The sequence below is a fragment of the Brachyistius frenatus genome, unplaced genomic scaffold (genome assembly GCF_029030835.1).
Source record: "Brachyistius frenatus isolate BFR_SWC_R1_liver_20210118 unplaced genomic scaffold, ASM2903083v1 Contig_131, whole genome shotgun sequence".
In the NCBI taxonomy this organism is placed as follows: Eukaryota; Metazoa; Chordata; class Actinopteri; family Embiotocidae; genus Brachyistius; species Brachyistius frenatus.
Window position 1 is genome coordinate 730,247 of NW_027210730.1, and position 27,362 is coordinate 757,608.

At 44.1% G+C, this 27,362-nt stretch overlaps 2 protein-coding genes across 2 annotated transcripts in view; one reads left to right on the forward strand and one right to left on the reverse strand.

The window, feature by feature from the left end:
• Positions 1-19,849, reverse strand: part of znf609a (zinc finger protein 609a) — a 35,337-nt gene extending 15,488 nt beyond the window's left edge. Inside the window, 3 exon segments of the mRNA XM_069714467.1 lie at positions 4,581-5,432; positions 17,166-17,258; positions 19,348-19,849. Coding sequence (XP_069570568.1) covers positions 4,581-5,312 — 732 coding nt within the window. The 5' untranslated portion in view covers positions 5,313-5,432; positions 17,166-17,258; positions 19,348-19,849.
• A 2,780-nt stretch (positions 19,850-22,629) lies between these two features.
• LOC138630296 (sperm axonemal maintenance protein CFAP97D1) lies at positions 22,630-25,594 on the forward strand. Its single transcript, XM_069714541.1, has 5 exons — positions 22,630-22,722; positions 23,665-23,745; positions 24,153-24,271; positions 24,655-24,838; positions 25,098-25,594. Exons 1-5 carry the CDS (start codon positions 22,630-22,632, stop codon positions 25,194-25,196), a joined length of 576 nt encoding a protein of 191 aa, XP_069570642.1. The 3' UTR covers positions 25,197-25,594.
• The last annotated feature ends 1,768 nt before the right edge of the window (positions 25,595-27,362 follow it).

The window sequence follows — 27,362 nt, forward strand, 5'->3', positions numbered from 1 at the left end:
AAGAGGAAGCAGTTGTCAGGTTCAGACGTGTGACTTCTTCTGCTTAACACACTTTCAGCAACTCTGGTTACAGAGCTGAGGAGTCAGGGGGTACGATAGCCGTTTCAGATGCTTTAATTTACTTTTTCAAACTAAAGCACTTTCACCATCTACTGTGGTTTCCCAGAAAGACTTGTAACGTTCTCTGTTGGTTTCTGCTGTGAGATTTATGTGCAGTTGTAAAGCAAAAACAGGTTATTTCACAGCAGTAAACATAGTAAAGTCCTTACTGCAACCGAAGGAAGGACAAACTCTCTGGACAGGAAGAAACCTCCAACCGAAGGAAGGACAAACTCTCTGGACAGGAAGAAACCTCCAACCGAAGGAAGGACAAACTCTCTGGACAGGAAGAAACCTCCAACAGAAGGAAGGACAAACTCTCTGGACAGGAAGAAACCTCCAACAGAAGGAAGGACAAACTCTCTGGACAGGAAGAAACCTCCAACAGAAGGAAGGACAAACTCTCTCGACAGGAAGAAACCTCCAACCGAAGGAAGGACAAACTCTCTCGACAGGAAGAAACCTCCAACAGAAGGAAGGACAAACTCTCTCGACAGGAAGAAACCTCCAACCGAAGGAAGGACAAACTCTCTCGACAGGAAGAAACCTCCAACCGAAGGAAGGACAAACTCTCTCGACAGGAAGAAACCTCCAACAGAAGGAAGGACAAACTCTCTCGACAGGAAGAAACCTCCAACCGAAGGAAGGACAAACTCTCTCGACAGGAAGAAACCTCCAACCGAAGGAAGGACAAACTCTCTGGACAGGAAGAAACCTCCAACCGAAGGAAGGACAAACTCTCTGGACAGGAAGAAACCTCCAACCGAAGGAAGGACAAACTCTCTGGACAGGAAGAAACCTCCAACCGAAGGAAGGACAAACTCTCTGGACAGGAAGAAACCTCCAACCGAAGGAAGGACAAACTCTCTGGACAGGAAGAAACCTCCAACCGAAGGAAGGACAAACTCTCTGGACAGGAAGAAACCTCCAACCGAAGGAAGGACAAACTCTCTGGACAGGAAGAAACCTCCAACCGAAGGAAGGACAAACTCTCTGGACAGGAAGAAACCTCCAACCGAAGGAAGGACAAACTCTCTGGACAGGAAGAAACCTCCAACCGAAGGAAGGACAAACTCTCTCGACAGGAAGAAACCTCCAACAGAAGGAAGGACAAACTCTCTCGACAGGAAGAAACCTCCAACAGAAGGAAGGACAAACTCTCTCGACAGGAAGAAACCTCCAACAGAAGGAAGGACAAACTCTCTCGACAGGAAGAAACCTCCAACCGAAGGAAGGACAAACTCTCTGGACAGGAAGAAACCTCCAACCGAAGGAAGGACAAACTCTCTGGACAGGAAGAAACCTCCAACCGAAGGAAGGACAAACTCTCTGGACAGGAAGAAACCTCCAACCGAAGGAAGGACAAACTCTCTGGACAGGAAGAAACCTCCAACCGAAGGAAGGACAAACTCTCTGGACAGGAAGAAACCTCCAACCGAAGGAAGGACAAACTCTCTGGACAGGAAGAAACCTCCAACAGAAGGAAGGACAAACTCTCTGGACAGGAAGAAACCTCCAACAGCAGGAAGGACAAACTCTCTGGACAGGAAGAAACCTCCAACCGAAGGAAGGACAAACTCTCTCGACAGGACGAAACCTCCAACAGCAGGAAGGACAAACTCTTAACTGAAGAAACCTACAACCTCCCATTTAATGATTTCTATTTCATGTTTTTTGAAATGACGGATGTGTTAGACAAACAGGTTTTAGGCGTTACGCCACATTATATGAAAGCAGAGCAAAAGAGCCATTTTCATGCCCGACGTTGCTCTCAGACGAGGTGAGCAGCTCTGTGCACCATAAACTGACACTTCCTGTGAAACATCAGGTCAAAGGGGAAACTCCAATAAGAAACTCTCATCTTGAGGAAGTGACGTTGACCACTAAAAATAATCACTGAAAGAATCGTTGGCCATCAAACTCCACGAGCAGCTGGAAACACCCAGATATGTTATTACCTGGTGAGCTCATCTCTCTGTAATCGTTCCTCTAATGTAAACCGTCCAATGGGAAGAGAGCCTCGCTCCTTTTCCAGCCTTTCCTCTGTTTAGTCTGAGTTGTCCACCTGTTTCTGTCTGTGGTGTCGACACACTCTCCGGCCATTTGGCTTCAGTGGTTTTCCAGAAAGTGTCTCTCGGAAACATTTTGCAGTCTGAAATCAAACCAGCAGTCAGCTGACGGCTTCTTGGCTTCAACACTCATTTATGTTTCATAAATCAAACTGTTAATCAAATGAAGATTTTTGAACTTCTTTCTGGGGGCTGCACTTCGTTTAACCTGAAATCAACAGCCTGTTTATCTTTAAATCAACAGTTCATCTTAAATTAACAGAAATTTAACCTTTAAATCAAGAGTCTAACCTCAAATTCACAACTATTAAACCTTTAATTAAAAGCATATTAAATCCTTTCATCAACAGAAATTGAATTCTTTATACGACAGCCTGTTTAACCTGCAATCAACAGCACATTCAATTATTTTTGACATCTTGAAAATCGTTTAAACTCGTACGACCTTCAATCAACCAATAAATCTGAATTTTCCCCTCGAGTCAACAGTCTGTTAAACTTTGGATCAGCAGCCTTCATCTGAATCACCTTTAACTCACAACAGCACTTTTAGCCTTGAACCAACAGCCTCCTTAAACTCCACTCACAGTCGGCGTTTACTTTAAATCAACCGTGTTCGAACCCTGGAAAGAAGAAAGTGTGACCTTGATGCACTGGTTGGTGAGGTGGCGTCTTCACGGGGCTTCAGGTCAAAGAACGATCTAAAAACAGAACTGCGTTTTTCGCAGCTCGTTCTCAGATGATGCTCGTTGGCCAGCGAACACGACCTCATCTGTTCAGCTGCACTGTGCAGACACACACGTTTAAAAAGGAAGGTCTGCGCACGGACGCTCGTAACATCAGCGACGCAAAGCCACAATCACTTGACATTTATTAGTTAAAACTTAAAACTGCTCATAGACTGCATATAAAGATCGGGAACAGAGACGCAGACAAAATCTGTCAGGAGTCTCCGGTGTGTCGTACCGGTGACGTCATCCTCACCGATCGTCTGCCGAGCAAAGAGAAGAAGAAATCTCAGGTGGGAAAAGCAGGTGAGCTTCACCTTTGAACCGCAGGTCAAAGTGATGATGCTCTGCACACCCCCGTGTCTGAGATGACAACCAGTTATTTAATATGGAGCATACGTCTGCTCTATACTCTGCTGCTATAAATGACCAAGCTGAAAAAGGTAGAAAACAGCTTTCCATTTGTAAACTTTCATGTCAGCAGACCTAAACAGAAAAACCATAAATGTGAACCTGTGCTGCCACCTGGGAACCAGAGAGCCGAGTCAGCCGGTCTGAATTAAAAAACAATTCCAGGTTGACTTTTCTCATTTCCTGCTTTACATGACTGTGTGGCGGTTTGATTTTTATTACCAGATTAATCACTTTCTACGCTCGGACTGTCTTTATGTCACATAGATCAGCAGCAGCTAGTAGCTGTGAAGCTGGACAATTTATCCAATTCATTGTAATTAGTCAATTTTGAACATCGTAAACACATCTGTTTGCAGTTTATGGGCCCGACGTGACGGCCGGCGGCCAGCTGGTCGCAGCGGTCGACCGGGCAGCTGATCCTTCCAGCTGTAGCGTCTTCCTCCTCGGGAGCTAACGTAACGTTCAGGCTGAGGTCTCATCAAGAAACACCGGAAGGAGATGAAATTAGTCTGCAGACAATTCAAAACATATTGAATATATAAAAAAAATAGGAGGGAAAATTGAATAAAGCGGGAAATAAGCTGTAATTACTGCTGCACAGCCAAAACCAACGTTTCCTGGTGCGTTGCTTGTGTGACTTAAATGTTCAAGGAAGAGTTTATCCTAAAATTCACGATGTAATAACCCAGAAAAGCTTGTTAGCCTAAAAAAAAAAAAATCACTGAACCTCTACAGAACCGAACCAGACCCGATACACAGTCTGCATACATGTTAAAACAGGTTTACTGCATCAACACATGAGCAGCAATTTATTCAGACAATAACAACACCGATGTCAGCATATTTTCCGAGGGAGGAGCAGCATGAACCTACTGATACGAAGCTTTTTCCCACGAGCTCTCCACACCGCAGACTCATGACTTAAAAGGGAAAATGGAGCACAAGCTGCTTTGTGTCTTCGGTGTCTCGAGGAGCTCCAGCAAGCTTTCAGAAAACCTGCGTGATGTCACAACGAGAGGAAAGTAAAGGATCATCTGGGCTTCGTATTTAACAACGGCCTCTGGGGTGAACCTCAACAGATGTGAGCATGAAACCAGTAACATGCGAGGAAGAACAAAGACAGGCCAAGGAACCGTCATCTCCTGACAACAATTATAATCCACAAAGCAACAGATCTGGTGGAAATAAAGGGAAAGTAGAAACGGACCTGCAGCAGCCGGAGTGTGCAAACGTTTTAATGCGATAAACATTAAAGCCTTCATCTTCTTACCTTCTCACCGCCGCCGACTTTCTTCATGTTCCGACAGTCACCGCTGTCGACCTCTTCCTGCTCCGTCGTCATGGCGACAGCCTGGCCAATCCCCGCCGAGTCCAGCGCCATATTCCCGAGGAGCTCGGCCGGGGCCGAGTCGGGGTTCTGCTGGCCCTCGAACGGGTTGCTGCGCGGGGCCCCTAAAGGCAGGACGGGGGCCCCGGACTCCTTCTCGGCGTTGACCGCTCCGGTGGCCACAGCCTCCATTTTATCCTTCTTCGTTTTCCCAGACACCCCGTCCTTGTCCTTTTTCACCACAGGGAGGATCCGGGAGGGTTTACTGGACTTGTCAGTTCCCTTGGTTGGGGTAGAGGTGGGGTTCTGGGGGGGCGGGTCCCCGGGGGACCGACCCTGAACCTCCTTCTTAGCTCCGTCTGAGACCGGCGCCTTCACGCTCTCCTTAGAGTTTTTACTACGCTTCGATTTGGATTTGCTCTCCTTGCCTTGTGTGCTGGCCACAGGACTAACAAACTTTATGTTGTCAGGTAAAGCAGCCACGGCGCTGGGAGGGGTGGCCATGCCCCCCCCCTCCTTACTGCTTGACATCTCTAGTTTGTCCTTCTCTAAGTCAGCATCCAGGTCAATGATCAGATTGCCAACACCGATATCCCACTCATCACCGCTGTCGTACGTGTCCACCGCGTTGGAGTCCACACCTTTCCCGCCTGCAGGGCCGCTGCTGAGGGACATCTTAGTAGGAGCGTCCCAGAGCGCCACAGGAGGGCCGCAGGAGGGCCGCGCTCCTCCCAGCCGCAGGACGCCTCCTCAGGGCTGGACCCCGCGCCTCCTCCCTGCTCCCCGCATCGCAGCCTGGACACAGGAACAAGGACGTGTTAGACGGAGCAGCAATAGGCTGACCAAAAGAAAAGGACTCGTCTATCATCCGTTATTGTCGCATGTTTTTGGTTCATGATGATTGAAAAGGTGTCAGAAAAGAGTGTCACATTCACGTCATAATTTCTGACAGCTCAGGATTCAGTGTGTAACGAACCAAACCAGATATTCTCAACACTAAATGTTTACATATACTACATCCCTTTTGCCAGGTATTTAGTAGCCATTAATTTCAACAATATAAGAAATACAAGTTCAAGTTAATATTCACCCTAAAAACCAGATTACAGAAGTAAACGCATCCCAGTGAGCTGTCGCTGTAAACGTGTGTATAGATTATTTTTGAAGCCTTTCAGAAAGCGTCCTGCAGACTTCCAACATCCTTCTGTTGTGGTCAAAGAACAGATCAATGAGGACATGAAGGGGAAATGAGGGCGACTCGAGCCGGAGCACATGAATCCCGACTCTGAAAGCCACTTATCACATTGAACAGAGGGGTGTGAACTCTGACCTCTGAGCCACGGGAGCCTCCTGATGTCGGACTGTGGGTGCAGACGAGAGGAACTTCACACTGCCTCTGTTCTTCACTGGCTACTCTACTATTTGTGAGACTTTTTATATGAACAACACGCCCACCTCCTCTGAGCCGGGTCCTGTCATGGTTATACGGTTTATTCGTGGCCATGACGTTTACATGGATCAAAGAACAGTCTGGTTCTGATTACTGTTTACACAGGCGCCTGTAAATTTAGATAATCAGTGAAATGTATTGCCAGGTGAAGGTGCTCCCACGTCCAGTTAATATTGTCCCCTATAATATTCTATATTTCCAGACAAGAGGTGCCGGCCTCCTCCGTGAACCTTGAAGCAGCAGACTGTCTCCGTCTTTAGCCGTAACAGACCTTCACTTCTGCACCACAGAGTTCAGAGGGACACGGTGACCTGACGAGCCGACGAAAGCCGATGAGACAGAGACCTGATTAATGAATTAAAAAGTCGGGATACTGGGAACCTGCTTCAAAAAGCAGGTTTAACAAACTTACAAACAAACAAACAAACAAACTCAAACTAACCCTAATCTCTGAGGTGATTAACCCGGAGTTTGAAGTTCCAACAGAAGGTCAAAGTTAAATGGATCAGTATTAACTCGGAGAGTTAAGTGCATGACAAAAAAAAAGCTGACATTAACACTTTGTTGGCAGAATAAAGTTGACATAAAGCTGACTAATAACAGCTGAAAAGACATTTTATCTTTAAGAAACGTTGAACATCTCAGCACAGACTCCTCCTGAGAGATAACACGTCACTGAAGCCTTAAACATGACGTGCTGCTGGATTCTGATCTGGTTCGACACATTTCTACATTTCTTAAGTGTTCTTTATAATAGTAGTTGATCGGTTTTAAACCTCCATCGGCAGCCCTGACACACACACACACACACACACACACACACACACACACACACACACACACACACACACACACACACACACACACACACACAGGGAGGCATGTTTGCTTTCACCATTGAGCGTTTCTGTCAGTGGAAGCAGTTTGAACCATGTGAACAGATCACCATGAAATTCCTTTGATAGGAGGCTTTTATCAGAGGAAGAGATGATTAGATTGAGGCCTGACTGGGATTTCCACTGTTTGACAAAGTCCTTTATTTATTTATCCCAAGCAGACAAAGATCTGATTCTGAATCCCGAGGGACCGTTTGACAAGGACAAAGAATCCATTTTGAATACTAAGTGATGGCACTGATGCATTCGGCGGTCCCTCCAGGGTTTCAGTGATTGTTGAAATCAAAAATGTTTCATTTTGCAGTGGATTTTCTCAAAAACTGATGTAATTTGTGGAGTTTTAAGTGAGTTTTTTGCGTGAAATTGCAGGAATTAGAAAAAATTGTACATCGAGAAAGAATAATGTGATTTTTTTTATTTTTTTTTAAAGCAGTATCTGATAAAGGAATAAGTCTTTAATCACTTCCTGTGATAATAATCATGCTGCACATCACAGAAATATTTTAGTTCCAATCTTTTTTTATTTATTTATTTATTGAACTTAGAGAAACGTGGAGCTAAAAGTTACAAACAATAATAAAAGCTGCGTATGTTTCCAGAACAGACCGTCTGTGACTGGAATATAGAAACAAGGACTACATCAGCTGTCAAAATAAGAGCTTTAGATGCTGTTTAATTCATGTTCATTCAACACATAGACCTGCTGGATGAAACAAACAAAGAGACGTCTCTGACAACTGGACGTGTGGACAAAACTCATTTAACATCCAGTAATATGGAATCACTTCTTTTGATAAGTATTTATTTAGATAAATAGATTTTGGTAAGTAGGGAGATATTTTTGTTAAAGAAGCGAGTTTTGATTGAAAATTCGTACTTTACGCAGTAAAACTCCCACAAATATTGTGGAGTTTGCGTTAATTAATTCCAGAATAAATTCCACTGATGAGGTGAAGAGGTGTTACGTGTCATTAAGGAGCTCATGAATGCGTAAATCTTCCCAACTATTAAATGTCTACTTCTGATCAAGTTGTGGGTACTAAAAACACTTTCTGCAGTCTGAATGAACTACTTTCCACAGCAGACCGAGCAGGCTGACCTTTGACCTAATGTGTCAGGAGCGTTACTTAACACTTTAATTGCCCGGCCAGTCGTGTGCTGAAGTCAGCGCTGCCTGCACCTGAGTGGCGGAGGAGCCAGATGGTCAAACAGGAGGGGGGGGGGGCAGCGCTAATCCTGCTGCTAATAACACGACTTGAAATGCTCTGACAAAACACACTGAGCAGATACTGAAAACACACACCGGGAACACGGACACAAACTAAACACACACACACTTCAAAGACAAAGCAAACACAGCATTATTCTCTCCTTCAAATCAAGAAACCAATTAATCACTCGGGTCTACAAAAATAACATAATCTCCAACTCATTATTATATTCAGCTTCCCATCAATGCAAATATTCACATATGAACAGCAGATTTTATTTTTTTTGCACGATTTTGTTTGAAAAGAACAAATTATGCAACAAAATTGTTGCCAATTATTTTTCTGTCTGTGGAGGAATGATTGACTATCAAACTGACTGAAATGTTGGGCAGCACAATTAATTGTATCTCAATCACGATCTCGATTCATGCCGCCGTACGATATCATTTCTAAATGCCAAAGATTGTGCTGGTTTTCACTGAGGACGTCAGCTGCATCAAAACAAGCACTCCTGCACTTCCCCATAACGGATGACGACGCAGCGTACCGCCACGCGATGCGGAGCAGCACAAACCGGCGGGACGGAAAACAAACCGAGTGGGAGCAAAGGAGACCAAACTAAATCGCACAGAAAATACTTGAAAGGTTGTGTTTGATCAAAGAAGAAGAGAGACTGAAGTTTTTTTGTTTTTTTTGTTCCCTGAAAGCTGATGTTTCTGCGTCGGGCCGAGTTCGGCCCGCCCGCTGAGAACTGCATGCACCCGCAGGACCGCGCAGCCACAAGGAAAACCACTGATGATTTGGCAAAGTAGCAGGTTTACTGATTAAAACTGAAGTCATCTCTTCGTCAGGTTCACCAATGATGATAAAAAAAAAACATTTCATTGCATGAAGTTGGTTTTGAAGTGTCATTATTGATTGAGAAGGGAGAAGATCTGGTTGTAGCTGCTGGGTAATGCAGCCACGTGTATTTCAGATCAGGTCAGAATAAAATGTGTGTAATTTATGCTGCCTCGACAAAACGGCCAAAATATAGGAACATCTCGCCAGGTGGATGAAATCAGCATAACACTGGTCCGGTATCAGACACTATTAGATGTCCGAGTTTTCTTTTCTATCAGATAAATGAGTGCACTAAACATTTTATTTAAAAAAAAAAAAAAAAATCATCTGAGAATCATGATCTCCGTTTTAAGCAAAAAGAAAAAGGTGCAGCCGTATAATGAAGTGTGTACTTTATTTAATAGCTGCAACTATTGATTATCGTCATTAGCAACTCATCATCTAATTACTTTCTGAATCAATTCAATGAATCTATAAACTGTCAAAAGGAATAGAAAAATAATGTCTGGGACATTTCTAAAGATCTCTTTAAATGTGTCACCAAGCCACAGTTCAAAACCCCAAAACATTCATCTTATATCCAAACACCAGAAAAATGACAGCCAGGGGTGGTTTGATATTCATGCTTAAAAAATAACCCAAAGTGATTCGATCAGAAAAACTAGTTTGCAGAATCAAGAAGTGTCTGTTGACTGATGGATGAAACCTGAAAACTGAATGAGGAGCTCAGACTGAATGTCTGATCATATTTCTAATGTAGTTCAGCTGGTCTTATGTCACCGTTTTAATTTTGAACTATTTAAAAAGGGTTAATTGTAGTGTATCTGTAAAGGCAGCTGTGCGGTTTGTTAACAACGAGCATGACCAACTCTAGAGTCTCCCTGCTGAGCCTTCGGTGCTCCAACCAACGCACTAATTCCTAATCTGCTTGTGTAAAAATTACTGAGTGGATTAGCTGGTGGCTCCTAGACTGCAGAGCTGTTCTCAGATCAGACGTGCTCAACTGCCTCTAATGCCACACTTAATTAAAGGCAGCGTAGTGGCAGGAAGTCCACCTCCCACCCCACCCCACCCCCGCCCTGCTGACAGCCTCTGAACATGACCCCGAGATGCTCCGACACAGCCCGGTTTCTCACCACCAGCAGGACACATCACCGCGGCGCTGTGATGGAAACAAGGCCAGGACGGGTCCACAACTCAACACCGACAAGCCTGAACGGTAGCAAGCATCCTCTGATTCTGCTGTAATCAGCCACATCATTAAAACCACAGACCAGTGAAGTGAAAAACACGGATTATCTCGTTAAAAAGACACCAATCACGGGTGGAATATTAGACAGCAAGCTGATGAAGATTGTGTGTTAGAAACAGGAAAAGCTTTCACTGTCTCTCCTCAGAGGAGCAGCAACTCATTGAGAAGGTGATTCACTCATGTGCTCAGTGAAGTACTATTTTCTGTCTGGGTTAACATGAAGGACATTAAATGCGTGTCCACGGCTGCACGCTTGAGGAAGCACACACGGCACACCACTGATAGAAAGCTGGAGGTGATTCACTCGATTTCACAAACACGGCAGGTGAAAGGCTGCACTTCAAGAGTCGAGCTGTAAGCCGGGTGTATTTACAGACGAGCCCTGAACACCTCCAGGGTTCCCACTGAAGTCAAATGTCCGAGTCACAGACTTTTTCCTGACTTTCCGAGTTAAAAAGCTGAAATTCGATGCCGTGTAGTGAACAGGAAAAACAGGCTTTTTAAACCAGCTACATACATGGAAAATACTACATTTTGATAAATGGCAACTAAAATATTCCAGGACAAATTCCCTGACGTACCGGTCTGGAAAAGAGTTTAGAAATGTCCCTGACATGCAGGGTACTACTTGCTCGGGGAGGCGTTTAGGCACAACTGATGTGTGGCTAAAAAACAGTGAGTTGTAAAGAGTGAAATAAACGTTTTACTTTGATTTACCTGGAGGTGAAAACAAGTGATGTGATCTATGTGAGCAGAACCCTGAAACGCAGCCTCGTCCGTGTTTCCACTGAGGTTTCCTCTTCGGTCCATGTTGATGCGACTGGTGGCAGTGAAGCCCGTCTCCGCAGGGCAAACCTCACCGACCAAACAGCTGCTGTCTGCCACTCAGGACGACCGGTGCACCCACTAAAGTAGAAAGTCCACAGCCTTGTGTTTTTACAATGTCCTCTAAGGCGAGAACACAGATCAGTGCCTCGTTCAGCTTTAAAGCCAAACTGGTTATCAGTGGACTTGATTAAATAATTCAACCCGTCCAGCAGGGTTCCTTCTGAGACCGTTGACAACATGCTGGCCGGAGCTGCAGGCCTGCAGTTATCCAAGCTGCCTCCTCTCCCATGTTTGTCCTTAACGATCAACAGTACAGACAACAATGAGAGTTGTAACCAGCAGTGATACACCAAGCCTGTAAAACAGATCATAAGAAGAGGAGCGGTCCTCACAATGGCACACTGAAGGTGTAATATTATAAAACCACACTCTTTGTTATCAGGCAGCTTGTTTATGGCTCGGTACACCCCACGTGACATAATCACCAGTGATTCATCACTATCATTATTGCCCATAGTTTACAGATGACTCCTCACACAGTTCACCAAGGTGCTAATAAAGCTGTCAGCAATATAGTCACTCACTTCTTTCCAGGAATAATTAACATTATTACTTAGATGCTTCTTATTCATGGAGTCAGCCCTCACGGCTTTCTCATTTTTACAAAGGAAGCTACTTATGATAATTTATATCTTGCATTAGTGAGCTTCTGCCTCCCTGCAGGAACAAATGACTGAGTAGCTTGACAGGCTTCAGGGTGAAACTCCGCTGATGTTTGTGCTCATAATGGGGCCTACTGGCATCATTCAAAGGACGTACTGGGAGATCGGTGCTGCTTTTCATCCTTACAATCAATATTACTGCACATAACTGCATCTCTAGATAAACGAGTGCTGCTTAGTCATCTATCTGTACGATCAGAGCAGTTCAACATTTATCGTCATGGCGATGATCAGCCATCGCTGCTCCAAACATAACACTCACCCAAGTTTATATTATTTTTAAATTGAAAAACATTTCCTCTTGTTAAACAAAATCCCACCAAATGTGCCAATTTATATTTGGAAAATTAATGATCTATTAATGGAGTCTTTTGCCATCTGACATTAAATTATACACAAATAAGAAAACGAGGACATTTAGTGAAGAAAGATTGAGGAAGAAATCTTTGTTTCCTGTTTAAATACCCGTTACACATGAAGTTTCAGGTGCTGATTTACTGGTTCTGTGACTCCCAGATAATCAAGTAGTGCAAGTTCAGCTTCTATAACTGTGACCATTACAAGCATCAACATAACTAAATTTCCCCACTGTGGGATAAATAAAGTCTGAATCTAAAATCCACAAACAACAACAACCTCCATCATGAGTTTACTCGGCCTGCCCCAGTCTCAAGGTTCCCCTTTCCAGCTAGTGGTCGTCACTTCAAGCCAATTCAATTATATTTAGATAAATATTTGTTGAGACATCAGAAAATAATTTGAGTTCCAGGGCTGAGAAAAAAAAATACAACATTGTTTAAACAAGGTGCTAAATTACAGAGAAATACAAAACGGTATTAATAAGCCTTTCAAATAAAACCTTTTCAAGCGTACACTGAAATCGAGCCGTCTCCTGCTGAAGCAGTAATGATTGTGAATATGTCGGAACAAGCCTGACAATTTAGTACATTTATTTCAAGCGTGTACAGTACACTGTAATGTGGCGTCTGGGTCTAAACTAAAAAGGACCCGAACAATCCTGGAGGCCGTTTGTGTTTGAGAGGAAGGGACAGGAAGGTGTGCTCACTTTGGAAATCCCAACCACACAAACGAAGAGTGCGCAGCACGCCGTGTGTTCCCTCTGCAGACGTGCAGCTTCCAAACAGGCCGAGTGCCTTCAGTCCTCTGCAGCCTGGTTTCAGGTTGGTAACCAGCCTTCACCGTCCAGACTCACTCTGCAGTGATGAGGATACATTTAAATCATACCATTAACAGATCAATACTTTCAACAAGTACTGACATGTTTTAACGATAGTATTTTTTTTTACCTTTTTACTGTGGAATTTTGTTTATTTTTATTGCGTGTCAGCAGAATATAATATACATTTAAAGAGAGAGAAGCTGAAGCTGCACAGTGCAACCAATTTGATGCACATACGACAAATGAATTTACCGCAGTATCACGGGTGCAATACCACCACCTCCCGTTCACAGGCTCTGCTTGGACAGCCTGTCCTGTCACAGACACATCCATTTATAAAAGTCTGAACAAAATGTAATTCTTTTTTCTTTTGCAATCGACGTCATTTTCAGGAAGACAGAGTGAGCAGACTCGATGCTGCCGCTAACAGAGCTGTCAGAAAGGGAAGATTTATGCGCTGTAGAGGACGGTGATAACAACAGCTTCCATGTTGGAAAGTCATGACAAAAGTGTAGCTGCGCTACGTCTTTACCACAGCAACCCATGTAGATAGGTTGGTGGCGCACCAAATCTGATTTGCTCACGTGCAAAAAAAACCCAGTGCAGACAGTCTGTCTTCAACATCTGATTTGAGAAAAAAAAATCTGTCCAGGCAAAAAACAAAATAAAAAAAACAAACTGTAGCATTACTGATAAACTGCCTTTAAGTTTTCACTCTATAAAGTCTGTAACACCCAAATCTGTCAACACAAAAATAAATCTTCTTTCCAAATCTGACTGCCATGAAAACACTCACTAGTACACATTATTAACTCACCGTGAACTATTTTACTCACAAAATAAAAGTCATCAGAGTTTCCTGCCATCTTGTAGAAATATCAGAAATGGTTCCAGATGCCTTCCTGAATGGGAAACATCATTTCTCTTTTCTTATTTTATGAACACTTACTGTCGTATGTTCCAGCCCAGGTTTTTGATGCTCTATCCCCATATTTTTCTTTTGTCAGAGCACATCATACAATATACACCGCTCCAAAAAAATAAAGGGAACACTTAAACAACACAATGTAACTCCAAGTCAATCCCACTTCTGTGAAATCTACCTGTCCAGTTAGGATCAACACTGATTGTGGATCAGTTTCACCTGCTGTTGTGCAAATAGAACAGACAACAGGTGGAAATGAGGCAATTATCAAGACGACCCTATGAAGGAACGGTTCTGCAGGTGGTGACCACAGACCATTTCTCTGTCCTCGTCCTTTCTGGATGGTTTTTGGTCCCTTTTGCATTTTGCCAGTGTCCTCACCACTAGAGGGAGCATGAGGTGTCTCCAACCCACAGAAGTTGTTCAGGTAGTGCAGCTCATCCAGGATGGCACATCAATGTACACTGTGGCAAGGTTTGCTGTGTCTGTCAGCACAGTGTCAAGAGGACGGAGGACATACCGGGAGACGGGCCGGTCCACCAGGAGACGTGGAGGGGGCCGTAGGAGGACAACAACCCAGCAGCGGGACCACTATCTGCTCCTTTGTGCAAGGAGGAGCAGGAGGAGCGCTGCCAGAGTCCTACAAAATGACCTCCAGCAGGCCACTAATGTGCATGTTTCTGCTCAAACTGTCAGAAACAGACTCCATGAGGGCGGTACGAGGGCCCGACGTCCACAAGTGGGGTCTGTGCTCACAGCCCGACACCGTGCGGGGCGATCGGACTTTACCGGAGAACACCGAGATCGGCAGCTTCTCCGTCGGCGCCCTGCGGTCTTCACGGACGAGAGCAGGTTCCCACTGAGCACATGTGACAGACGTGACGGAGTCTGGAGACGCCGTGGAGAACGTTCTGCTGCCTGCAACATCCTCCAGCGGGACCGGTTCGGCGGCGGGTCAGCGACGGTCTGGGGAGGCGTTTCTTCGGAGGGCAGCGCAGCCCTCTGTGTGCTAGCCAGAGGTACCCTGACTGTCATTAGGTCCCGGGATGAGATCCTCAGACCCGTTGAAGACCATCTGCTGGTGCAGCGGGTCCTGGGTTCTTCTGATGCAGGACAATGCTCGGCCTCATGTGGCTGGAGTGTGTCAGCGGTTCCTGAACGATGAAGGCGTCGATGCTCCGGACCGGCCTGCCCGTCCCCCAGACCCGAATCCAATCCAGCACATCCGGGACATCGCGTCTCGTTCCGTCCGCCGACGCCACGTCCACCGCAGACTGTCCGGGAGTGGACCGATGCTTTGATCCAGGTCTGGGAGGAGATCCCTCAGGAGAACATCCGTGGTCTCATCAGGAGCATGCCCAGGCGTTGTAGGGAGTGATACAGGCACGTGGAGGACACACACACTACTGAGACTCATTTGGACTTGTCTTGAGGAATCTCCACAGAAGTTGGATCAGCCTGTGATCTGATTTTTCCGCTTTTATTTGGAGTATGATTCTGAATCCAGACCTCCATGGATAATGATTCTGATTTCCATTGATCATTCTGATGTTATTTTGTTCTCAACACATTCCACTATGTAATGAATAAACATTTGAACTGGAATATTTCATTCATTGAGATCTACGATGTTGTTTAAGTGTTCCCTTTATTTTTTTGAGCAGTGTACTTATGCACACTACAATCAGACGGAGTGCTAAACGGAGTCAAGACCATATTCACCGTTAACGGAACGACAATAACTGAGAACTTATGAGTGTTGGCTGCGGTGGGGTATTTTTTATTTATTTTTTGAAACTATTACTTCTTTGTATTATGATCAGAAGGTTTGAAGAGAGCAGATATCTGTATTCGTGCACGCTGCAAAAAGTTTCACTTCCTGACTGAGCTCGTCAGAACTGCAGATGTTTACTACACACAACTTGGTTTTATTAACGTTCTTTTTAAATGCTTCTTCAAATATGTGGATTCTTTTTTTTCATTCATATTTAACAATAAAATAAATGCGCATCGAAAAAGTATTTTCCTGTGTTTCTGCAGCCGTCATCACAAACTCCACCAGCTCTCCACCGACCACTCCAGCCACCTCCGTCCTCATCTTTTTACATTTGTTTTTTTTCGCACCTTTACCTTTACTCCATCTTAGGGAAACACTGGAACATATAATTGCAACAGAATACAGGTTGTAGTCTTGTATGTCAGCATAAAGGTCAAAGTTTGTCTTCATACATTCAGTAAAAACTAATTCTCCGCTCCACTTAAAATATGTCCATATTCTATATTTGATTGAAGCCGCGTTACGCTCCACAAAGCAGATCATCCAAACAGGAAGTCGGACAAAGTGACAGCAGTCAATTTTCTAAATAAAGACACACCCAATGCGACTCCTAATTTGCATATGACATCACCGTCTAGTCCCCCAAATAGGCATGTCAGCAAAATCCGGTGAACAAAACACTCCTTCTGACAGAAGTCACTCGGACATGGAGACCGACGCCCGGACAACTCCGATGAGGCTGAAGACACTTTACTGGAAAAGAAGTTCAACTCCAGTTCAGACGTCTCCATCTCCGAGTTCATTTTTACCACCAGTAGGTCGACACTAACTGTCATTTTCATTATCGATGAGTCTCCCTACTAATTTCTCAACTTTCCCGAGCTCTCCAGCTCTTTAACCGTCCTGTTCACCGTTTCAGCTTCACTCCTGATTACCGACTGCTTTATTTGTTGTCGCATTATCAGCTGTTTCAAGCGGCTCCCGCAGCAGCCGGAGGAGAGTTAACGTGTCAGGATGTCTATGAACACGTGTGATCTGATCTGAAGTTTAACAGAACCTGAGCTCGGTCTTTAGCGACGAAGCCTCACGTCTACCACACAGTCAGCGTAAGTCTGTAAAAAGATGCAGCCTCTGAGTGTGAAACAGCAGCTTTATGTTGTTGTTATTTGGCCTTTCTGAGGATACAGCAGGGTGAAGTCAGGGAATTTAATTTTAAGTGAAAAAATAAATACAAAATTAAAAAAAGAAAAAAAAGGTGGTATTGGCGGTGAGAAGTACTTTTGGAAATTTAGTTTGGTGCTTTGGGAACATCTGGTTGAAAACAATCACATTGCAAAAAAGCTGCAATGAAAACCACCTCCACTTCTTTTGTGGTTCACCACTTTGTTTACATGTTTTGTGTAGTGGTGGAAAACCTGCTTCAAAATACAAAACGTCCTCTCACCATTCACACCATTAGAACTGCTGATCTCTCTGCGCTGGTTTCCACTGGTGACACTTTCTCTTGGTTACAACTGCCGAGTTCCTCAATTTTCCACTGAAATGAAGATGTGAAAATAAAGTTATGCATTTGTGTACCTTTTACTACACAGTATTAAATTGAGACCACACGTGACTTTATTGTACCGGATTAGAAGATTGAATCATGCGGTTCAGAGCAAATTAATTGACACTTAAAACCAACATCTCCTACAAGATTAAGAAAAGATCAAATGGATTTACTGCCAAGATTTAACTGCCATCTGAGCCACGCAGCGGGACGGAGAGCGGGTTGGCGGTTCAATCCCGGGTTCTCCTCACTGTCCTTGGGCAAGTCTCTGAACCCCAAGTTGCTCCCAACTGGCTCACCATGGATGTGTGAATGTGTGATGGAGCACCTTGCATGGCTCATGAGTGTGTGAAGGTGAACAGTGTAAATGATGGATGTCTACACAGGTGCAGACTTCACCATCATCCAGACACACCTCTGGTGCTGCTCCACTTAAATGGCTGTCAGTGCAGCTGGAGCAGCACAACAAGTGTCAACAAGTGTTGTCCATGATGTTGTCCAACAAGTGTTGTCCATGATGTGACTCCGTCACCCTGCCGGAGGTCTCCAGCCCAGAGCCCGGTGACCGGCGGCTCTCCTCCCGGTGAATGGAGGCTCTCCTCCCGGTGGCTCTCCTCCCGGTGAATGGAGGCTCTCCTCCCGGTGACCGGAGGCTCTCCTCCCGGTGAATGGAGGCTCTCCTCCCGGTGACCGGAGGCTCTCCTCCCGGTGACCGGCGGCTCTCCTCCCGGTGACCGGAGGCTGTTCGCCTGAACGAGGCCTTCGAGCACTTCCTCGTATTATGCAACAACATGGTGCAGCACGACATCTCTCAGCATGTTTCCTGCCGACCACGTCGTGTGGACCGAGGGGAGCCTGAAGTCCAACATGAACGCGGTTCCGCTGATGTCGGTTTGGGGTTTTTTGTTGATATTTCCACGATGTTCAGCGACGTTAGCACCGCGACCGACCGACCGTTGGACGGGCTTGTTTCGGTTAGCGAGGGGCGCTCTCCGGACCTGTACTGGAAATAATAGCGAACTGTGGGCTTTAACGAAGAGATGTTTGTCAAATGTGAAGAAAAGGAACAAATGAAATGAAACAAGCACAAACCGAACCGCGGAGCTTCGTCACGGAGCTACCCGTTAGCTGGAGCGGAGCGGCAGGGCTTTGCTAGCGGTGGCTTACGGCTCGGCCGACGGGTCCAATAGCACCGGTGACACCGGGAACACCACACGGCGGCTTCAGATGAATAATACCGGCAGCAAACACACACTTCGGCGTCCGCAGAAAAGTCCACCGCTGAATATTATACGAGACATTTGAGCACAACTTGTGCAGCTAACCCCGAGGCCCGCCGTGGCCCGCTGAGACTCACCGAGATCCATTATCGGACGCAGGCTGCTCCGAGCGGAGGTCGCGATGTTCCGGTGTTTCTCCGGTTCACACGGTTCTCCGGAACACCGAAAGACGCCATTACACACGTGGACCGGTTCTGAAGCGGGTTTGTAACGTGTGATGGACAATTACGGATGCGTCGCTTTCAACCCGCCGCCCCCCCCCCCTCACGGGATCCATTATCGGACAAGTGATTAAATCCCACCTCGCTGTGTTAAAATGTGTTTTGACATTAAACAGCTTTGATTCCAACAAGTTCTTTAATATTGTGGAGAATAACAACCGATATAAAGGGAAGGACCGACCGGGAGTTCATCAAACACACAGCAGCTTTAAAGCCCGCTGAACATCCCGGCTCTGCTGGAAACGGACGGTACAACAAACAGTGAAGGAGCGGTGTGAAATATCCACACAAACACCGGAAAACCCGCAATAAAACCCGCTGTCGACGCGGTCATTACCCGCTGGATGGAGAGGAGCCGATGTGGATCCACCAGGTCGGTCAGGAGGACAACAAGCGGGTCAGCCGGGGACGTGTCCGATGATGGACGCCTGCACCTTAGCTGTCCGGTCTCTCCAGACAAAGACAACAGCTAGCCTGCTGAGCTAACCCCGGGATAGCTAGCAAGGCTATCCCGCGTTGTAAGAAAAGTGGACCCCGAAAAAAGACCCCGAGAGCCCGCAGACCGCGTCCACTTACCCCGGTAGGAATCCCGATCCGAGAAATAGGCATCTACACTCCACAGGCGCCGATAATCCCCGGTAAAAAAAAACAAAAAACACACAATTAAGTGAAGCTCCCGAAGTGGTGGATCGGAGCAGGCGGACCAGTCAACGTGCTCCAGCTCACTGGACCGCAGCCATCACACGCTCACAGCCCGCAGAACACCGCGCATCGGCGGGCACGAACGAACTCATCTCGGGGTCAGGTCTCGCGGCTGGACGGAAACAGAAGCAGCTGCAGGTACTCCATGGCTGGATGTGGTGGTCCCGGATCGGATAGTACTCCTGTTAACACAGACCAACAGCACCGCGGGCTAAATGGCTGTTAGGTTTACAACAAGACCGGAAATCCCGGAACACTGGACGGATGGAGTCACTGGACCCGGAGCGGGCTGACTGGATCACCGCGGAGCTGGAGTCACTGGACCCGGAGCGGGCTGACTGGATCACCGCGGAGCTGGAGTCACTGGACCCGGAGCGGGCTGACTGGATCACCGCGGAGCTGGAGGCATTGTGTATGAAAAAATAAAAAAAATAAAAAAGTGGTACATTTCATTTACAAAAAGTCTTGGATAACATAATCAGCCCTTTAATTTCATAATAGTTCTGTAGATTTTCAACTTTAGCTCAGAAGTGCCAATTTTTTAGAAAATACTTAAATGAACATTGATTATTATATCAATAGATTATTAATGTCTTGAGGATTTATTTATTTATTCAGTTTCAGTGATTTCAATTCCTTTATTTTCACATGTCCTTGTTAACTAACGGATAAAGAAAGGTAATGAATTGTAATTAATTGCGCCAGGTTTGGGGAGGGTATGGCAGCTGTAAAGAAATTTACAGGAAAGCATTTAAAACTGCAACTCTGCCTTTTTGGTCCCAACTCTGGATTGTCAGAGTTTCTAATGAACACAACCACAGATATGAGATGTGAGGTAGGATGGATGCCGCATGCAAATCTGATGTTTGGTGTGATATTTAATTGCATCAGAACTTTAAGTCGGACATTTTTGCATCTAATTTAAAAAAAAAAAAAAATTTTTTAATGCTATACACTGCAGATTCACCAAGAATCACTGTATAAGCACTTGTATTATGTTGACAATGATGTTTGAAATAAAGATATGAAGCAACGAATTAAACAATGGAAGGTCCTTGTAAGTTATGTAAAATATGATATTTTCTGCAGGTGCCTCTGAATTCAGCCAGTCCACATTGACTCACATTGTCAGGACTGTTTGAGGGTTAAACTCATTGTTAAGATTAGGAGAAGGGTTCAGGAAATGAGTGGGTCCAGTGGCTTTAAATTGACTCATAGCGCCACCTGCTGTTGTAGGGGAAAATAATTACTCAGGATATCTGAGGAAGACTGTGCCAAAAGTAATGGGAAATGTTTTTTTTTAAATTTTATTTTATAAGAGATATTCTTTGTACAAGGACATGCTGGATTTCTTTATGAATAATTTTGTGTTAGAAATATGTTGTCTTTTTGTACATTTTGTGAACATATAAGTAAAGCTTTCTTGAAGAAATTGTATTTACTTGATTCTTGTTGTTCTGGGTTTTGTACCATCCTGGTTGAAATGCACTTATTGTAAGTCACTTTGGATAAAAGTGTCAGCTAAATGAAATATAATGTAATGTAACGTAAAGAAAGCACAGGAGAATAATGTGCTTCTTTGTTCAGTGTTAATGTGTGAAGACTGAAATTAATAAACTGCCTCCTGAAATTAAAGTGTGAATCAATCCGGAGTACGTCTGTCTGGTAATTTAGCACTCTGTCAGAAGGACTTCAGTGTGGTGAATCAGAGATGGACTGAGACATAGTTGATTCACGCTCATCAGATCTGGGATCAGTCTCACACTCTCTGGGTTACTCGGCTGTTTAATTAGTGTCACAGAAAACTGGTTGCAGCATGACTCCTCTCAGTCACATTAATTGAGAGCCATGAAGCCAAAACTTTACTTTGGTAATGTTGTTTTTTTTTTTTGCGTGTGTTCAACGTTAAATGTTATTTGTTAAAAGAGAGTTTGTTGTTGATTTTGAAAAAGACAAAGACTAAACCTGCAATGTTCTCCGTAAATGTTTATCACAATGAACGACTTCTATTCTTATAATTGAATCTATCGTGTTCTAATGTTATCGTGGGTGCTTCGTGAGGAGATTTTATTCTAATGTCACCGTACACTGAATATCATATTTTGCTGTGATTTCAGAGGAAATATGGCATTAATTTTATAATCAAAAGATGTCTTTGTTTCCACCAGGCACATATTGCCTTATTATATACTTTGAACTTATGACAGTGGTAAACTGGAGCCGCATGCAGTTGCATGATTCGAACCAGAAAGAGCTTTGTTGTCCAGTTAAATTCTTGAGGTGAAGCTTCTTTACGTGTGATGGGTTTCTCTCACAAAATGCTCTTTCATTTCAAATGTTTCAAGCAACACCTATTTTGCTTCTACTTCACAAAGAGTATCAGTGTTACATTACATTACATTTAGCTGATGCTTTTATCCGAAGTGACCTACAACACACCGATGGTACACCATTGGGAGCAATTCTTTTTAGGGTTCAGTGTGGTATCACATGATGGAGCGGCAGGGCCTGGCTGGTTATAGAGCACAATACACACATAGAAGTCTGAAAAAAATATCAAAGCTATTATCTCTACACATTCTGCAAATAATTTTAGTTAATTTGGAAATGTTTTAAACTACAAATCTTCCATGCTGCACCTATAAGTTAAAAATCACACTCAAACGCCCACACAGGGGAAAAGGCAGAATGTTGTGTCTTCAGATGTTAAAAGTGCTTCACTAAACACTCTTAATGCTACAAATCAGAGCAACTGGTTAAAGTTTGAAACTTCCCGGGACTTTCTATTAGTGCTGATAAACAGCAGTTGATGCTGAGGAGATAAAAGGCAGCAAATATGAATCTACACAATGTGGAACACCCTCCAGTACAGAAAGAAAAGTAAAACACAAAACTGAGAAGACGCAACATTTCGTCGCGTTGAAACGCACAACTCATAGCCGTGAAGGTGTGTATGAGTGTGTGTTCACAGGCCACCTGAGCAGAGCTAAGAAGACAAACTCAGTAATAATTAATAGGAAACTTATCTGGCTGCAATGAAACAAAGACGGATATATGTCTCCATGGCAACTGGAGGCAAACAACAAATGCAAACACCTCCTGCTGGGTCGGATGGACATGAACGAGTGAGCGTGGTTATTATCATATGGATGCAAGATGCACCGGTCATACCAGCCGTTTAAACCCGTCACCAACCGCTTCCTGCAGCAGCGATGGGACCAGAGTGACTACGAAAACCACCGCAGCAAGGTAGGAGGGTGGAGAGAGGGGGTGGACGACTGATAGGATCTTTCTATATGTAATATATGATGCAGGGTATGTGTAAAACTACAAATTAATCTATATAAGTGCAATAATTACATTATTTGTTCTCCTAGTTCGACACTTGTGTGGTTAAAGGTCATTTATTGTTGGCCTCCATCAGGGTGGCAAAACAAACTCACCACAATATTTGGCAAATATAAGAACAGTTGTCTTCTTTGAAATTATTAAATTACTTTCACAAAAACTGTCTCAATTAAATTATGGCAGCAGTGTAAATACCACATTGTGACATCACACAGATTCTCATCCAGACCAGGTTTAAGAAACACTTTGGTTAATGTTAGGAGAAGAAAGTGGTTTTGATTAAGTAGAAAAAAAAACACTTCTCACAAGCTGCTGGTCGAGTGTGTCAATCAATTTGTTATTGTTCCCATAAAAGAAGCTGATTCAGCTGCTTTGGTGGAGCTCAGCCATGTGAATGAACATCAAAGTAAAGCTCTCAGAGGAAAGAAGGTTGTAGATGGAAAGTTATGTGGAAAAAGATGGAAAAAGGAAAAAAAAAAAAAATCACAATATATGTGGGCATGAAAAATTAAACAGAAGATTGTCCAAACTATTGATCAGTTACAGATGGGACTAAAATCTAATAAGCGTTGGAAAAAGAGTGGTTGGCTCCTTTAACAGCATCTTTGTTTAAAAACTAAAAATAACAAAAGTACACTTATTTTAAAAAAGGGGAAACATTTGACTCTTATTGAAAATAGGTTTGATTATTTAATCTACAGCAGCTATTCACAGATAAACAACAAGAGAATGAGGGAATAGGACTCACTAACAGACACAAATTAAGTTACTCTAAAACACAGGAAGATGACAAGGACACACAGGACACGTCCACAGTGCACTAACCTGGGTTTACCTGTCCAGGTGAGCTCTGCTCTGCCTGCGGTGGACACCAGGGGCATCAGGACACCTGCTCACATCCAGCTCAAACTGAAGAAGTTTCAGGTCAGTGGACACACACACACACACACACACACACACACACACACACACACACACACACACACACACACACACACACACACACACACACACACACACACACACACGCATGGTCAAATATCAGAGCTACCAGTAGAATCATCTTGATTATTGCAATACATTTTTATCAGGATTAAAAAAAACCTCTCAGAAATGACATTTGAAATGTAAAATATAGTTTTAGTCGTGATGCCTTCATTAAACTCATCTGTAGGAGTTTAAGCCTTTCAGTGTTTAAAATGTTGCCCTTTAATTGAAGAGTCAGCAGCTCTTATTAACACCAGAGGTGTCACGTCTGACTGGCTCACTGCTCCACAGCTCTTATATTGAAGTCTAAAATGAGTTTGAACTTCCTGGTTTCTGGATTTCAGCTACAGGATGAGCGGCTGTCGGTCGTCGACAGAGACAACCGTCTCCTGGCCTCCAAACTGGCTGACATCGTTTGCTCTAAAGGCCTGGTGGACCACAGGAACCAGTACCAGCTGAAGAGGTGAGCTGTTACTGTGACAGCGCAGAAGAGGGAAGCCTTTTTCAGATTATAACAGCTTGTGACAGATCATCTCATGTTATGTAATGTCATGCTGTGTCCTGTCCTGACAGCGCATCATGTCATCTCACAACAATTCACTTCCTGTCGTGGAACGTCCTTCTACCCTCAACGAAACATTTTGGTTATTTCACCCGTTAAAAGACTTCTTTAAGACACACTGAAGGTTTATTTCTCTCAAAGTTGGTTCATAAATGTTTTTCAATGCCACAGTTCAGCCGTTGTTGATGGTTTCAGGTAGTGAAGCTGTTGAAAGAAAACGTGTTTAACATGCAACAAGATGTATTTATCTTTCTGTCTCACTGCCCTCTGTGTGTCTTCTTCAGTCTGAACGCCAACAAGAGGAGGCAGGAGCTTCTATTGGTCAGCCATCAGAACCAGGCAATATACCAGCGAATCACATCTCGCCAGTCGGAGTACCGCCGCCGACTGTGGTTGGATGACTGGGAGAGGACTGAACGCCGACTGGACGGCATTTCTCGGTACCCCAAAGCCCCGGCAGATAAACAGGTGAGTCCAGGTGTGGAAATATGTGACGACAGGGTGATTTAAACACAGTTCTGAATATGAAAGGTGGCGGTAAAACATGAAGACACGAAAGATAGGCATCAAAATGTGCAGCTGATATTTCTGCACCTTAAGTTTTTATGCTGACTCATTAAAAGCTTCTGAAATGGAGTGCACCAAAGCACTCCTGATTGCTGTGTGCCGGGGATATTAGGGGATGTCTAGGTGATGGGTGATCAGCTCTGTGACTTTGTGTCTGCAGAGGTCGCACAGGAAGGTGGAGTTTGCAGCCGTGGAGAGAAGTGAGCCGTCTACGAGCAGCAGCAACTCCAACACTAAAAGCACCGACAGAGAAACCTGAAACACAAATGAACACCCATGAAGCTTCTGAATGTGTTTAGACAATCTATTCCTCAGCTAACCACTTTAATAAAAATGATCCTAAATCTGACATGTATGACCTCAAAGCACATAGATGTCGCAATCTGGCATCACGGCAAAACGTGAAATAGACACGCCGATACACTACAGCAAAACGTGAAATAGACACACTCTGGGTTGTCTGGGCGTGAAAGTTACACGTTTTCCTGTAGTGGATGAGAATGAACCCTACTACATGTGTAGAGTCATGTGATTTACAGGAAAACGAAACCTACAGCTACAACACCTGGTCGGGGATACTGAATAAGCATGTTGTGATGCCTCATGTCTTTCAATCTTGCATGTTACTTCGTATATGTTTAAGGTGTTTTGCGTCTTGTTCCGTGTGGTTCATGCTCATTAAAACCGAACAAAAAGCTCTTGGATAACTGATTATTTATAAAACATCTATCATCATCCTGAGCGTTGGAGCGTCTTTATTACCTCTCTTACTTTCCATAATGATTATAGTATTATTATCTTGGGAAATTAACTTTAGATGCTCAGTCTGCACCGCCTATCTGTGAACAACCTTCCTGGCCTATGAGTTGAAATGTCTTATTATTTTGGGTATAGTGTGCTTGAGAAGTGTTTCAAATGAAACTGCTCTATTCTTTTCTCCACCAGGTGGCAGTATACACACATCTCTGCTCTGATGATTGACTGGACTTCTGTCTAAGAAACCTGAACGTCTGTCACAGTGAGTGAGTGAGTGAGTGATGAAGAGACACCATCAGTGGGCTGAATGTTTCACCACTGAGTTTTCAAAATAAAAGTTTGACATTTTTAAATTAGAGGCCCTCTCGCATGACATAGCTACACGCCCAGCTGTAAACTAGATTTTAGTCAAAGATAAAGGGGAAGAAGCCCTCAAGTGTAATATTGCGATTATACAACAAGTTACCAACTAAATAAAACATGGAATCAAAACGTATTAATATTGTGGGGCAATTTGCTCTCAAAATATATAACTTTTTGTTCGTGATCATTTCCATGGCAATAAATGGGGTATGACGAACAACTGGAAGCTTCAAAAAGACCTGTTTTTGGGGGCGTGTCTGTTTGATTGACATGCCTCTGGTGCAGTCAGGTTACAGCTATCGGTGGGCGGGACCAACCAGATCAGTCAGATCCACCGCTGGCTCCGCCCCCAGCTCATCCAAATATGGTCACTTCCTGCTCCAAACCGCTCCAAACTCGCAAAGATGGTGACGGACAGAATCTGAACTGGAGGATTCATAATGTTCACAAACCAACGATGACATCACTGATGGTTGACGACATCACTGATGGTTGATGACATCACTGATGGTTGCTGCTTGGTTCTATCTATAACTATTGAAAGTTGTTCATATTGTTTCTTTGCCCTACAAGAGGAGCCTGTGCTGTTTTACTCCCTTGATTCGGTTCTCCACCTAATTTCCTTTTTATTTGTTTATCTTTGAGTAGTTGATGAACTCGATTTTTTTTTACCATCTAAATGGCCAGACTTTTAGATTACTGTTGGATTTGTGGTTGATTTTATTTGTCTGTGTTTTAAGTGCTGGCGTGAGTATTTGCATAAACTGCTCATTGTTAAGAAGGTTTTTTTTTTTTTCTACTTCATTTTGTAAATCAGCTGCTGCTGGTAAACAACATGGGTTTCTTTAATATTACAGGATTTCTTATTCTTCTGCCAGTTAGCAGGTCAGTTGGGCTGCTGCATCCTTACAGACAGCTGGTAGCTGGGTCAAGGTTTCATTCCTCCTGCCCTGAGTTGTGTCTCTAACCCCTGTTGTTGTTGTGTCTTGCAGTGTGATTGTAAATAGCTGTCTGCATGTGTTTTCTGTGTTGGTGGTGGTGAAGCACTCTGGGATCTCCCTCCTCACTCCTTACCTCCTGCGGGCATCACTGGCACCCTCCTTCTGCACTGGTAATGTGGTCAGCGTAATGATATTCAAATTGTAATAAAGCTTTTGTAATAAAGAAATCTACTTTTAACCTGCGTTTTATTGCAACTTTTACTGCGTCAGTTTGTGTCTGTCATAGTTTAAAATTGGATTTCGTCTCGTTGTGGTCATTTTCTGATTTTCTGTCACTTTGCACGTGTTTTATGTCACCAGTTATT

What these genes read in the sequence shown, in the direction of transcription:
- LOC138630296 (XM_069714541.1), top strand. Translation starts at nt 22,630, where the DNA reads ATGCACCGGTCATACCAGCCGTTTAAACCCGTCACCAACCGCTTCCTG. An exon ending in ACGAAAACCACCGCAGCAAG is followed by an intron (nt 22,723 to 23,664) that starts GTAGGAGGGTGG and finishes TTACCTGTCCAG; the next exon opens with GTGAGCTCTGCTCTGCCTGC. An exon ending in AAGCCCCGGCAGATAAACAG is followed by an intron (nt 24,839 to 25,097) that starts GTGAGTCCAGGT and finishes TTGTGTCTGCAG; the next exon opens with AGGTCGCACAGGAAGGTGGA.